Source organism: Melanotaenia boesemani, chromosome 8, assembly GCF_017639745.1.
Source record: "Melanotaenia boesemani isolate fMelBoe1 chromosome 8, fMelBoe1.pri, whole genome shotgun sequence".
Classification (NCBI taxonomy): domain Eukaryota; kingdom Metazoa; phylum Chordata; class Actinopteri; order Atheriniformes; family Melanotaeniidae; genus Melanotaenia; species Melanotaenia boesemani.
This window is the reverse complement of record NC_055689.1, coordinates 26,413,595-26,426,023: the sequence shown is the minus strand read 5'-3', so window position 1 is coordinate 26,426,023 and position 12,429 is coordinate 26,413,595. Positions and strand designations below refer to the sequence as shown.

The following is a 12,429-nucleotide window of genomic DNA, read 5'->3' as shown; positions in this document are numbered from 1 at the left end:
GGTAATCACTTAAATTGTCTACATGTATGAAAACTAACTTCAATCACCACATCTGGTTGTTTTATGACACATTTCACCATGGAGACAGGTGGTGAGATAATGCTGGATAAATTCTGCATTATGAACTAGAACAATATGATGCAGAACATTTGTAACACCTGGTAAGGGGAAGCGAGGCGGGCAGTGCCCCCCCCCCCCCCCCCCCCCCCCCCCCCCTCGTGTTCACCTGAAAATACAACCTTTAGGCAGAACACCTAGCTAGGCAAGCCAGAGCAAGATGGGACAACTAAATGATCAAGAAAAAGTATTTGTCTCCTGCTTAACACCACGCAATGGCAACGGACTAACCTGCAATGAGTGTGACTAGCTTATACACTAAACTCTCACAAACCACAGCAATAAAAATCCTAACACATGCAATTAATACTAAAAACTAGTTCAGTTTAACAGTAATACAACCACCAGGTATACAGCCATAAACTGGTCCAGCAGGAGAGACACTATAAAAGAAGACAAGACAAGTTAAGACAATTTTCAGCAACAAGTTGTAAATGAAGGTACAGACATTAATGGGAGCATGCATGCATAAACAAACCTCACCAGTAGCGACCAGAGTGAGCGACAGGACTTACAGCAACCAGCCTCTTGGAATACACCAGGACTCTACTCCAGGTTTCCACTAAACGCACTCAGCACAACTATACACACAATAACTGTACATCTGGTTCATACTTTACCAGTTAGCCATCTTGCCACCTCTGCCCTGAGGGGTATTGCACGAAACCAAGATAAGCGATTAAGCCGGGATATGTTGGTTATCCTGGCTGAATTTAGCCCTAAGTCAGTTGCATGAAAGCAGCTCAAACTAATCCCGGCCAAGTTACTGTGGTGATTTATCCGCTGCAGCTAGCCTGCTCCAGACCAGGCTAACTGCTAAGGCTAAGATTAATCCTAGCGAGTCACCTGCATGTCCAACGTCAATTCTATGAGGAATTAATGTGTTTTACAGCATGTCCATGGTCTTCCTAAGTATTAAAATATTACATATACAGTCACTGTACATTTAATCGAAATCTGTTCGTAATTGCAACAGCCTTTTTATATGGATTCGAGTTGTAGTATTATTATTCTATTCTATTCTACAGTCATTTAGCAGATGCTTTTATCCAAAGCGACTTACATTTGAGAGTAAGAACAACACAAGCATGAATTCAAACAAGATGGGACGTCATAATTAAGTGTTAGTCAGACCGCTTTTGAGTCCAGTTGGACCCAGGTGCTGTCGTGTAGTGCTAGTGCAGTGCGTATAATTTTTTTTTTTTTTTTAGTCATTTTATTTAAATACAGGATCACGATTTCATCACACAATATCAACTTGGTCATAAGTGCATGATTTCATCAGGCCAAGTGTTATATTGCTATGCTCATGAGGACTGCTCGTCAAATTGCTGTCAGAGGTTTTATAAATATGTGTTTTATTGCATTAATTGAGATTACAAAACACAGCGGATGAGGTTACAAAGGTGTATTCAAAGAAATCCGTGACAATGTAGAATATTCATGTCCAACTCCCCTTCACCTGTTCCCTCTTCATAATGGCTTGCCTTTGTGCTGGACGAGGAAGCCCGCATCCTCAGAAGAGCATTCAGACGTGAACGAGTCTTCAGGGACAGCTCACATCCCCTGGCCTTTGGAGATGACTATGTCATTGAGAGATACAGATTTCGGTTACTGGATTTCCAGCAGTTTTCTGAGTGTCCGGCGTTTAATCTCAAGATCCAGCTCCATTCCTTGGAGCTTGCTCTTTTTGAGTCAGCTTTTAACATCTGCCAGCTCTATCTCTGTCTCCAGGTGCCCTGAATAAAGCGTTCTGACAGTTTGTGAAGTCTGTAAAGGAAATGTCAATTAGCACAGCAGGATTTGTGCATAACGTAGATGTACTTTAGCCAATACTCACAATGTTACCAGGCCGCTTAGGAGACTGTGCAGCATCCGGGTCCTGCTACACATTTTCTATTAGCACCACATCACTGACTTCATATCCTTCATGGAATAAATAAGCAGGCCAATCCCATAAAACTGACATGCCTCAAGCCTTCTGGACTCCACTGACACAGCCTCCTCATCTGCAGACGTGCATTCTGCAGCTGCAGATGTGCCTTCCTCCTGCCGTATACATGCAGCGAGAGGACTTGGATTAAGATTTCACAGAACATACCAAGCCTGTGATTTCTATACAATGTACTAACCGGATCATCTTCTGGTGGCTCCAAAAGTGTAATTGTGTTCCCAGACACTGCAAGGTTATCCAAAGTCAGACACTATATTATATTTGATTGTGTTCCATGTGCAGTAGAATTGCAGTACGTGATGTACCTTGTATGAAGCGGACAGTTTCTGTGGCTGGGACAGAGTCAGTTCTCCCTGGATCCCCTCCATCTCTGGCCTCCCTTTATTTAAATGGAGTGCCAGTTCCTCTGCTGGAGTCACATCCTGGCTTGGTGGGCCGACCCCTGTGCCAGTTCTATAGGCCTTTTTTTAACTGCTACAATCATACAGACATTGAACATGTCAGCAGACACCTCATCTATTCACCTCATTTGTTCATGGTTATCTACTTTGGAGTCACTTACCAGCCTGCAAAATGTTCTTATATTTAATTTTTTCTTGCTGCCAGGTCCTTTTATGGCCAGACAGGTTAGTCCTTTATGAAGGACAGAAAGATAAAATAGATAAAAACGTTACATGAGGAAAATAGATTAAATGGCACATTGTGGATAATTGTTTGAACCTAATCATACTCTACATTTCCTGAGTAACATGCACCTGCTTGTCACTCTTAAAGTATACAACAGTTAGTGGATTTGAAAAGTAACTCCTGTAATTGTAGCCTAATTATGACAGTTCCAGTGGAGCACTGTTTATTAATTGTACAGTTTTTGACCACTTACGCATTGAGCCGGTCGGCTATTGTCTGCAAGGCTCTCTCGCGTTCTTTACTTATGGCATTGGTATTGCCTCTTTTCCTTATAATATCCTTAACTTCGTCAGAGAACTCCGTCAGGAGCTGTTGTTCAGCGGCCGTGACGTAGGACGCGCGACTTTTATCCATTTCCCCATCAGTGATTCTGTGAGCGATCGCGAGGTCTGCTTCAGTATGCCGTGCACACGCACTTATCCCAACTATCTTCACCTGGCTTAACCTAGCCGCACCTTCTCATCCTGGCTCAGCAAACGTGCAACCAATTAAGCCAGGATAGGCCGCGCAAGCTAGGTCAAGCTGGGCTTGCTTAATTATCCTGGATTTCTTTATTCTGGTTTCGTGCAATACCCCTCTGGTCGTTCTTGGATTAGTTTTTGCTACAAACAAGTAGAGCAGGCTCTTATAGTGCCGGCAGTTGATGCACTGATCAGCAATTGTCCACAGCTGTTAGCTTGCATTTAGGGCCCAGTGGTAGGCCCAGGTAGTAGCCAGGAGAGAGAGAGGTGCTCAGTCCTTGTGCTTACACATACATGCTGCATTTACTGATCCTTACAAAAATATGGTATATAAAGAGTGCCTATGCTTGCAAACCAAGCTCAAATCATTACCCCTCCACCACTTTGCTTGACTACAGAAATGTAGAGCTGCCACCACAACTACAAAAAAAAAAAAAAGAAGAGAAATATGACTTTTTATTTTAAAATCGTGAAACTTATGTTATGATGTGATACATTTTATTGTTAAAAAAAGTGAACCATAAAACGATTAAGTTGTACTTCATGCTGGGGATGAGGAAAACATGAGGAAAAACTTGATGCTTGAATGGGTCTTTTTTTTTAATGAGGAATTATTAAACTATCTGAAGTAGGAACCAGGCAGAGGTAGGAAACAAAGGATGTATCTCAAAGTGCAAAAACATTTAAACATTATTTATCTTTTCATTAAGTCACTTTTCAATTTTTTGTGAACGTAATTTTTCTGAATTGTTTGTCCAAAAAAAAGTTCTAGAACTTGGATCATAAAGTGAATGCCCATATGAAGAAGTAAAAAACAGAACAAAAAAAGACATGCAAAACCATATGTCTTGCATTTGTCAAGTTTATGAAAGCTGAGGGTTCTTCTTTCCTCAACGGCTGCAGGTCTCCGACAACATACTGCAAAAGGTTTTCCAGCTGCGGCTGGAGATGAAGACAACAGAGCTGTTGCTACTGTACAGCATTGTTTAGTTTGGGGTGGTAGAAGATCTGCTTTAGCAACAGCGTGCTTATATATAAAAAGTCAAGTATGTGAGCAATGGTTAATATTTTTCAGAAAAGAAATCTAACAATATCATTCCTGGTTATACTAGACTTTTCATACTTGCTGACAGGAAAGCAGCTGGAAACTCTGCATTTCAGTGAACATTGGACAACTTGTCAGATAATGTCTATAAACAGTGTGTGTTTGTGTGTAAATCCTTAAATTTAGCAAGCTGCCACATAGGTCTAATGTTGCAGCTGCTTCATTTCTAAAGAAAAATCACAGGTCAGTGTTTATGGACTCAGTGGTAAATGAACACACTCCTCCTGGCTTAAACAACCTATGAGAGGTATTTAGATTACCCTGTCCAACTCTTAAGTCTGAAATCTCTCTGACTTTGGAGACAGATGTTCCAATATTGTACTGGTTTCTCTCCAATGAGTCAGGTGTGACAGAAGACAGACACAGATAGACAGAAGATATTTATTAGCATAGGGAAACCATAGCGACAGGAGAGTGGAGCGGCTCAGTGAGAGGCGGACTGTATTCAATTCCATCTGCAGGTACTGAAGTAGAAACAAGAAAAAATAAAGAACATGGAATCCATTTAGGAGTGGGTTTAAGATCAAACAATTCCATCCGAGATGCGGTGGCTTCAAGTTATATTGTCTCTGCTGCAAGCCTCCTGCACACTGACTGTATGTAGAGACTTAAACAGCTGCTCAATCTTTTGAAATACAAGAGTGGAAGAGAAAGGAAACTGCATTTAAAAGCCTCCATGGTCTGTTGGAAATGTTTCCAGTAGGAAAAAAAACTGCACTGAATAAAATGATGTCTTTGTGGAAGCAAAATACAAGCTGAGACTATTTTCAGCAAAGCACACCTTCAAGACTTGGAATAGCAAAAGTAGATCTGACACCTTGAAATAAAAACAGATCTAGTGTCTTTCCACACTGTAATTCTATTCAAGAGTAATTAAAACAAGTTCAAGAAACAAATCAGGCAGTTTAAGATGTAGATTTATTCTTTTGGGTGTTTTATGTTTAAATCAGGGCATCAAAATCCTCCAACTGAGGAAATAAAATTACAAAAGCAAGCAGGAAGAATAAGATTACAGGAAATAAGCAAGCTGGAGAGGAAATAAGTGTTGCATAAATAATGTATTAGAGAAGGTACACATTAGCTGACGCAGCAGCTGCCTTCCGATACATATGGTTTCATTTCCAAGTCCATCCATTTTCCATTTCAGCCGTGAGGAAGATTGGCAGCGGGCAGCGGATGGGCGGGCCCTTGCGCCAGGCAGAAAAGATAAACTACCATCGGTTCAATCCATATTCCTCGAGCATCACTCACCCACATCCCCCCCAAACAACAATGAGCCTAATGCAGAGTGGTTACACAAGGTGAGAAAGGCTATAAGTGGAGAGAAAATCAAATAAAATAAAATAAAAAAAAAAGGAAAACACCTCAAAGCTTAAAGGAGAATTATTTGTGAAGGCCGATGGCTGTCCAGGTTTTCACTTGCTTATTGCTACACTAGACGCAGAATGGCCAGGAGAAAGCTGTCCATCACCCACAATACAATCAGCAGTGAAAACGGCTGGGGAGCTAATGGATGTTTCCACAGGGAGAGCAATTTAGTGAATGGAAAAGTGGATGGGTCCATCACACGAGATGGGATTATGTACGATTGTTATCCTTCATAAGACTGATACGACGGTCAAAAGGTGTAACGTATACGGACAAGGGAGACATTAAATAGTAATCTCTCCACAGCCCACTCACAGGCAATCAGCCTACTCTCATTTTGCCTTCTTTTTCTGACCCAGCAGACATTCTGAGCAGCACTTAAACAAATAGGCTGCTGCTGCTAAAATATGCAGAGCAACATGCTCTCAAAATAAATTAAATTATCTGCAGGCTCAGTTCAGTGCATTTTAAACCAACACAACAACAAAGGAATGGTTTTCCAAAACAGAACATCGGACACAAATAAATATAGAAGTTAGAGTCCTTGCAAAACACATAAAATAGTTGAAAAATGGATGTAAGATGCACATTTGTAACTGAACACAAAATGTTTTCATCCAACAGCAGAGAGCAATCATCTCAACAGCAAAAAGGCACCAAATGTTTCATGTACTTTCCAAGAAACTGCAATAGTTGTTGTTGCAGGCCTCTCCATTAAGTTTGCCTCCCCCCCACCCCCACCCCACCAAAAAAAAAACTAAAATCCCCTCAGTAAAAACTGCAGCTTTCTGTCCTCGTATGTCCAGCAGGGTAAATGCTGAATCCTCAGAAGATGTGTTTGAGATGCTTGACACCGTACGTCTTGAAAAACACCAGCAGGATTAAAGTCCATAGACCCAGGATGAAGCCATCAGGAGGATGCCAGTCTTTCTGCTTTGGTTTCTGTGGGGGGTGAGTGAGTAGAGGTAAGGCGAGGGGAGGTGGGGGGGTGAGGAAGAGGGAAAACAGAAGGGGGGTTGAGGTGAGATTGCAGGTTAGTAATGGTGTGTATATTTCTCCTGTTGAGGCCACTGCTGATTGTTCTGTCATTCACACAGGCAGGCAGGCACAGAATCCCACATACACTCACTTTATCTCTTCAAACACTTTATGTGCACTATCTGCCGTCTCGTACACACAAACACAAAAGTTCACACAGGAAAGCGGGTGGTAGAGCTCATCAGTACACCTCCCCTGTCTTGTGTTTGTCCCATTCACTGCCACATCATCACTTTGTGTATGATTATACTTTTAAATCTCGCTTGTATTAAACATGCATCTCACAAGGAGCACATTTATATGCTAATGTGGCTGCAATATTCTGCAGAGAGATGAGATTTAACCTCTAAAAAAAATTCTAAACTCCACTTGCTGGCGACAAAGCCATAGATGGGCTGTGAGAGATTTCAGTTATCCCTCGCTATACAAGCTTCCAATCGGGAAATCACTAGTCGGCTCAGGCATCCCTCAAAGCCAGAACCTACTGTACACAGGAAACTGTAGGGTGGAACACTGCGCTCAAAAGAGTGCACAGTGCTACTAAGGCTCTTGTTGTGCATCTACAGCCATGATAAAAACTATCAAATATAAAAGATAGTCATCGGGTACAACCTCAGATGAACAGAAAACCCTGATATGATACTGTATCATAATTTAAAATTAAATAAAAAACCAGAAAAAATTAAGAAGTGAGTGAAAAAAAAAATGATTTAATACAGAAATATTTAAATAATAATTTCCTGTATGGCATTATCAGTTTTGTTTGAATTTTGTTGCTTTATTTTATTTAATTTTGTGACCATGCATGTATGCACATCTATCTTAAGATTTTTGGCATACAGATGAGTTCATGGTGACTTAATGACTGCAAGGTGTTCATGTCCTGTAGCTGCAGAACAAGCCCAAATACTTACCCTTCCACCACCATGCTTGACAGCTGGTATGATGTGTTAGTGCAGATATGCTATTTTTGTTTTTCTGTGGTGCTGTGGATTATAAACTAACATCTCTACTTTGGTCTCATCTGTCCAAACAACGCTATGCCAGAAATCTTGTGTGTTGCATAGTTGAAACTTTGCAACGCTAAGGAAGGCCGTCATTTTTTTTTCTTTTAGAGAAAAAATGTTTTTCACTGATAAACCTCTAATAGAAGCCATTCTTGTTCAGTCTTTTTCTAATTGTACCATCACGAACTGATCTTTTAGCATGGTAACTGACATACAGTTTTCAGGTTTTCTCCGATGCGTCCAGGTTGCATTGCATGGTCAGACTTTGAGATAAACTTTACTCTTGGGAAGATTAGCAACTGTTTTAATGTTTTCCATTTGACAGGAATCTTTTTTTTTTTACACATAATAGACACCAATCTGTTTGGAAATGGCCTTGTTGCTGATGACCAGTTAATCATTATGTGTTTGATAAGCATTTCTTGGCTGCTACTTACCTTATTAAATCCGATAGAATCAGTAAGGGTATAAGGGTTTTTCTTAAAAAAAATCGTGACAAGGTGCAACAGCTGCCATTCACCTGAATCTGTATTCATTTAATTTTAAGATTTTATGGACTTTAATTTTTTAATGTCCTAATATATAAAAACCTTATAATTAAAAGGGTTTGTCTTTTTCTTTTTACCATGACTACTTTTTCTGAAGAACATCCATGTCTGCTGCTGCGAAAGCTGACAGAATACTAGAAAAATAGACCCTGCTGTAAAGGTCAAGTCTATCCAGTAACACAGGCACATTACCACCACCACTCAGTTCAACAAAATCCAATAAGCAGAAGACGACTCAGCTAACCACTGGCCAGTAGCAAAACTTATGAGGTACTTAAAAAGAAAAAACAAAGAAAAAAATGGTGGCAAACCCCCACCTAAAAGGTAAAAATACTGTGCACCTAGCAACCAAATACCCAACACTCATGGGAAAGCCGGTGGAATTTTAAACAAACAAAAAACGAACAGAAAATGGGCCACCTGTTATGTCTGGCAACTCTTAAAGTTATTCTAAGTTTATTAAATGTTTTGTATTTAAATACATATATAAACTATAAATTTACTGTTTATTTATTTAATTTGAATCTTTTATTTTGAAAGCATTTTTATCACTGCATCATTTTATTGATCAAATTTCCATCTTTTTCAAGTTCCTTCATTTTTTACTTATTCACTTTTTTATTTGTTGTTAAGATCTAATATTTAGTAGATGTTGTGTTTAAAAGCCTGACTTGAGATTTTAATTTTGTATTTGCAGGCACCTCATTTTGTTCCATGAATTTTTATCCTTTTGGGCGTCTTGTTTTATGTGCAGTTTCACATACATGTGATATGTAAATGTCTGTGATTATCTTATGATTTCATGTCATTTTTTTTTTTTTTTTTTTTTTTTTTTTTTTATATCGTGATATTTTACAAGGTTTGTCAAACAACAAGCAGATTTGGTTTAGTTATTAAATACAAATTATACCAAGAGTGAAATTAATTAAACCAAAATAAATGTTCTGAAAGGGTCCCGGACCACTTTGTAGTGGAATAATTGGGCCCCGGTGTAAAAAAGGTTCAGAACCCCTGCTCTAGACAAGGTGATTAGTCCTACAGAGGAAATGAATATAGACCATATTAGGTAAATGATTTTTCATGTCAAAGATTTTAAGTATAAACTACAAAGATTTATTGATTTTGTTGTGTGTGCTGATGTCAGTAGCATTATAATCCAGTAAAATATCATCATTGTGCTTTACTTTAAATAATAGTAATTCATATGATAAAACTGAATTTTGAGATATTATGTTTAATATTTTAAATCCACCTTGGAAGTACCTCAGTTCAATGTAAAAATCTGATGAAGGGCCATTTGGCATCGTCTTACAAAGCCTTCCCTGGAAAACATGCCTTAGTAGTAGCATACGTTGCTCTTAAGTCTTTATATCACCATGCCATCACATGATTTTGAACAACATGCTGTGGCCAGGCCAGGTTAACACAGCACACTTGATTTTTATTATTATTATTATTTTAAATTATGAGACACACCAAGTGGAAAGACTGTTTTAAATAGATTTGTTAGAATGTCTTTTTTTTTTTGTTTTTGTTTTTTTTTTTTTGCATGGTAATTCCACTAATAAACAACATTATTTCAAATCTCTAAACATTTTGCAGATATGAGCATCACCAATAATCCCTGTATTATAATCAGTGCAGTGAATGAAGCTAATTAAATTATAATGCAGACAGAATATTTCCTTTAATCCTGATGACTCCCTGGTACTATTTAAGTTCTGAAAGAGTCCGGTTGCCTTGCAATTTTACTCAAATAAGTAGTCCCTGAATGTAGCTGAATTTCCTCTTTAAACATGAAGCAAAGACTGCTGAAGTGGCATATGCAGAATGGACTCTATATTTGTGAGTACATATAAATGAAACTGGCACATTCACTTCTCAAGTGTGTGCTGAATAAGTCCAGTGTCTAAAATTACCACCCACCAGGCACCAAATGCCAGTGAAATCTATCTCTGGCAGCTAAAACCACACAATGACTGAGACTGTAACATTTGAACACCTCTGTTATATTCAGTTTTAATTTCCCTGCTCACTACTGAGCAGACTGTCCATTAGCCAATCAAATCACAGCTAAACAATGGCTCTTTCTGAAATAGGCTTTTCAGTTCTCCTGCTACACAAAACAGCCTCATCTCTGCCTGGTGGATGATGAACTTGACCCACATGAATGATAAAGACTTTTCCAAAACTGTTGATGCCCCAATTTATAAAACATGTGGAGCAGGTATTATCATATATTCCTTTCTTGACCTGGTAAAATTAATGTAATTTCTTATTAGTTTAACAACGCTTGGTGAAAGGACAGTTAATTTCAGGAAGTGAACTCCAGTGTACTCATGCCTCTATGTGCAACCTCTGTGCCCTGTGCATCTTCTCAAGGCTGTCCCTTCAATCCCAACTCCATGTTGCGTGACGACATTGCCAATTTCCAATGTAGAGAGGCTGAGGACAGCAGGAAAATTGGATTACGTCTGACTCTAAATTTATTTAACAGCTCAATCAAGTCAAATCAATAGAGTTCCACAGCCATCCAGAATACTAAAAGCAGAAACAGAGGAGCATTGGCAGCTCATGTCAGACCTGAACTCTAAGGCAGGCATAGTGTTGGACAGACTTAGGGCTGCAAGTCCAAGGTTAAGAGCTGCTAATTCAAAAAGGCTTTCCCGTGATGGATGTTAGCTTAAATATTCTGCCTATATTCTCATAATATTTCTGACAATCAACTCAAAATGTCCACAGAATCTGATTAGAAAAGGAGACCGTAAGTTGATTCAGGCTAAGAGACAGGCACTGAGTCACTGAGTGTTTTACACGGATGTGAGAATCCATCTAATAAGGCCTTGGGTTTTGCCATTACGATAAGTGCATCTCTAAGTCAGTAGCAGGTCATTCTCTGACAAAGTGAAAAGCACATAAAGTGATAATAGGATGTTTTCTGAGCCTTTCAGATTTTCATCATCCCTAAGTGGTCCTCAAGCTGCTTTTACAACTTGACTAATAGCTTTGCCAAACTGACCTGGATAGCAAATATTTGTGATGGGACACTCCTGCTTAATAAAGTCTCACTAATGATGGTCATGAGGTTGAAATAACCATTTGTAGGCCTGTGACACTGGGTTTCATCAAGATCAGGGTGAGGATTCAAGAAAAGTTCAGCTTAATTTTAAGAACCCACAGCAGCCTCCATCTATCCATTCAGTCATTTATCTCAGACTTAAATGTTTTCAATAAAACCCCCGGACCAGGACATTTTCAGTGAGGTGGCCAGAACGGATCTGTGATCATTTTTAGGGTGGCATACATGTCTCACTAGAAAATACAGGGTTTAAGGCAACTAAAGCCCACGCCTCAATATTTGGAAAGCTGATAATGGTGGAGAAGGTTATATAATATTTAATGTATTAAAATTGTTCTTATTCATGCAGGAAAAAAAAAACAAAAAAGCTTAAATAATACAAATGTAGATCATTTTTCAGACAGTTGTACTAAGTATTACTACTTTGTTGAGAGGAAATACTCAGCTAAGCTTAAAGCGATCAGCAGCATTATGAGCTCATATCATCTTTAGGAATACGTAGACAGATACATAATGTATTTTTCTTATTATAGTCTGATCAAGTTACATGTACACACAAATATGATACACAAAATCTCCCCTCTGATATTATAGTTTTTCTGTAATTATCTGCAGAGGTGATTCCAGAGTCTGTTGGCACCATAGGGAACATTTCAGAGGGGGCTCCTCCGACCAGGGTTCATAACCCTTTTATTATATTTAATATAAATAACAATAATATGTTAATATTATCATCTTTAAAGATTTTGTTGCTAATGCGTTAAATTCCTTAAATTAAACTTTTGAATGTTCTTTGGCAACTTCCACTATTTCATAGTTTTCAATTTTCATTTAATTAAAACAGGGGCAATATAATTTAACATGGTCCTAAAAAAAGGATATTAAAAGTGCTGAGGCCTGTATTATGACTTTTAAGGATTATATTCACAGCTTAATACAGGAAATAAATAAATACATGCTGTTTTCAGAAGCATAAAGGCCTACTGGACACATATGGAAAACACAATATAAACACCACCTGTACAAACAATAACTTTCATCCATGAACATTAGTAGTGCATCATC

General features: G+C 38.7%; 1 protein-coding gene across 1 annotated transcript in view; it reads right to left on the bottom strand.

The window, feature by feature from the left end:
• Positions 1–5,224: 5,224 nt before the first annotated feature.
• The window catches only part of pigk (phosphatidylinositol glycan anchor biosynthesis, class K), a 41,351-nt gene continuing 34,146 nt past the window's right edge, over positions 5,225–12,429 (bottom strand). Inside the window, exon 11 of the mRNA XM_041992639.1 lies at positions 5,225–6,634. Within this exon, the coding sequence (XP_041848573.1) occupies positions 6,518–6,634 (117 nt within the window). The 3' untranslated portion in view covers positions 5,225–6,517. The remainder of the gene's footprint in view (positions 6,635–12,429) is intronic.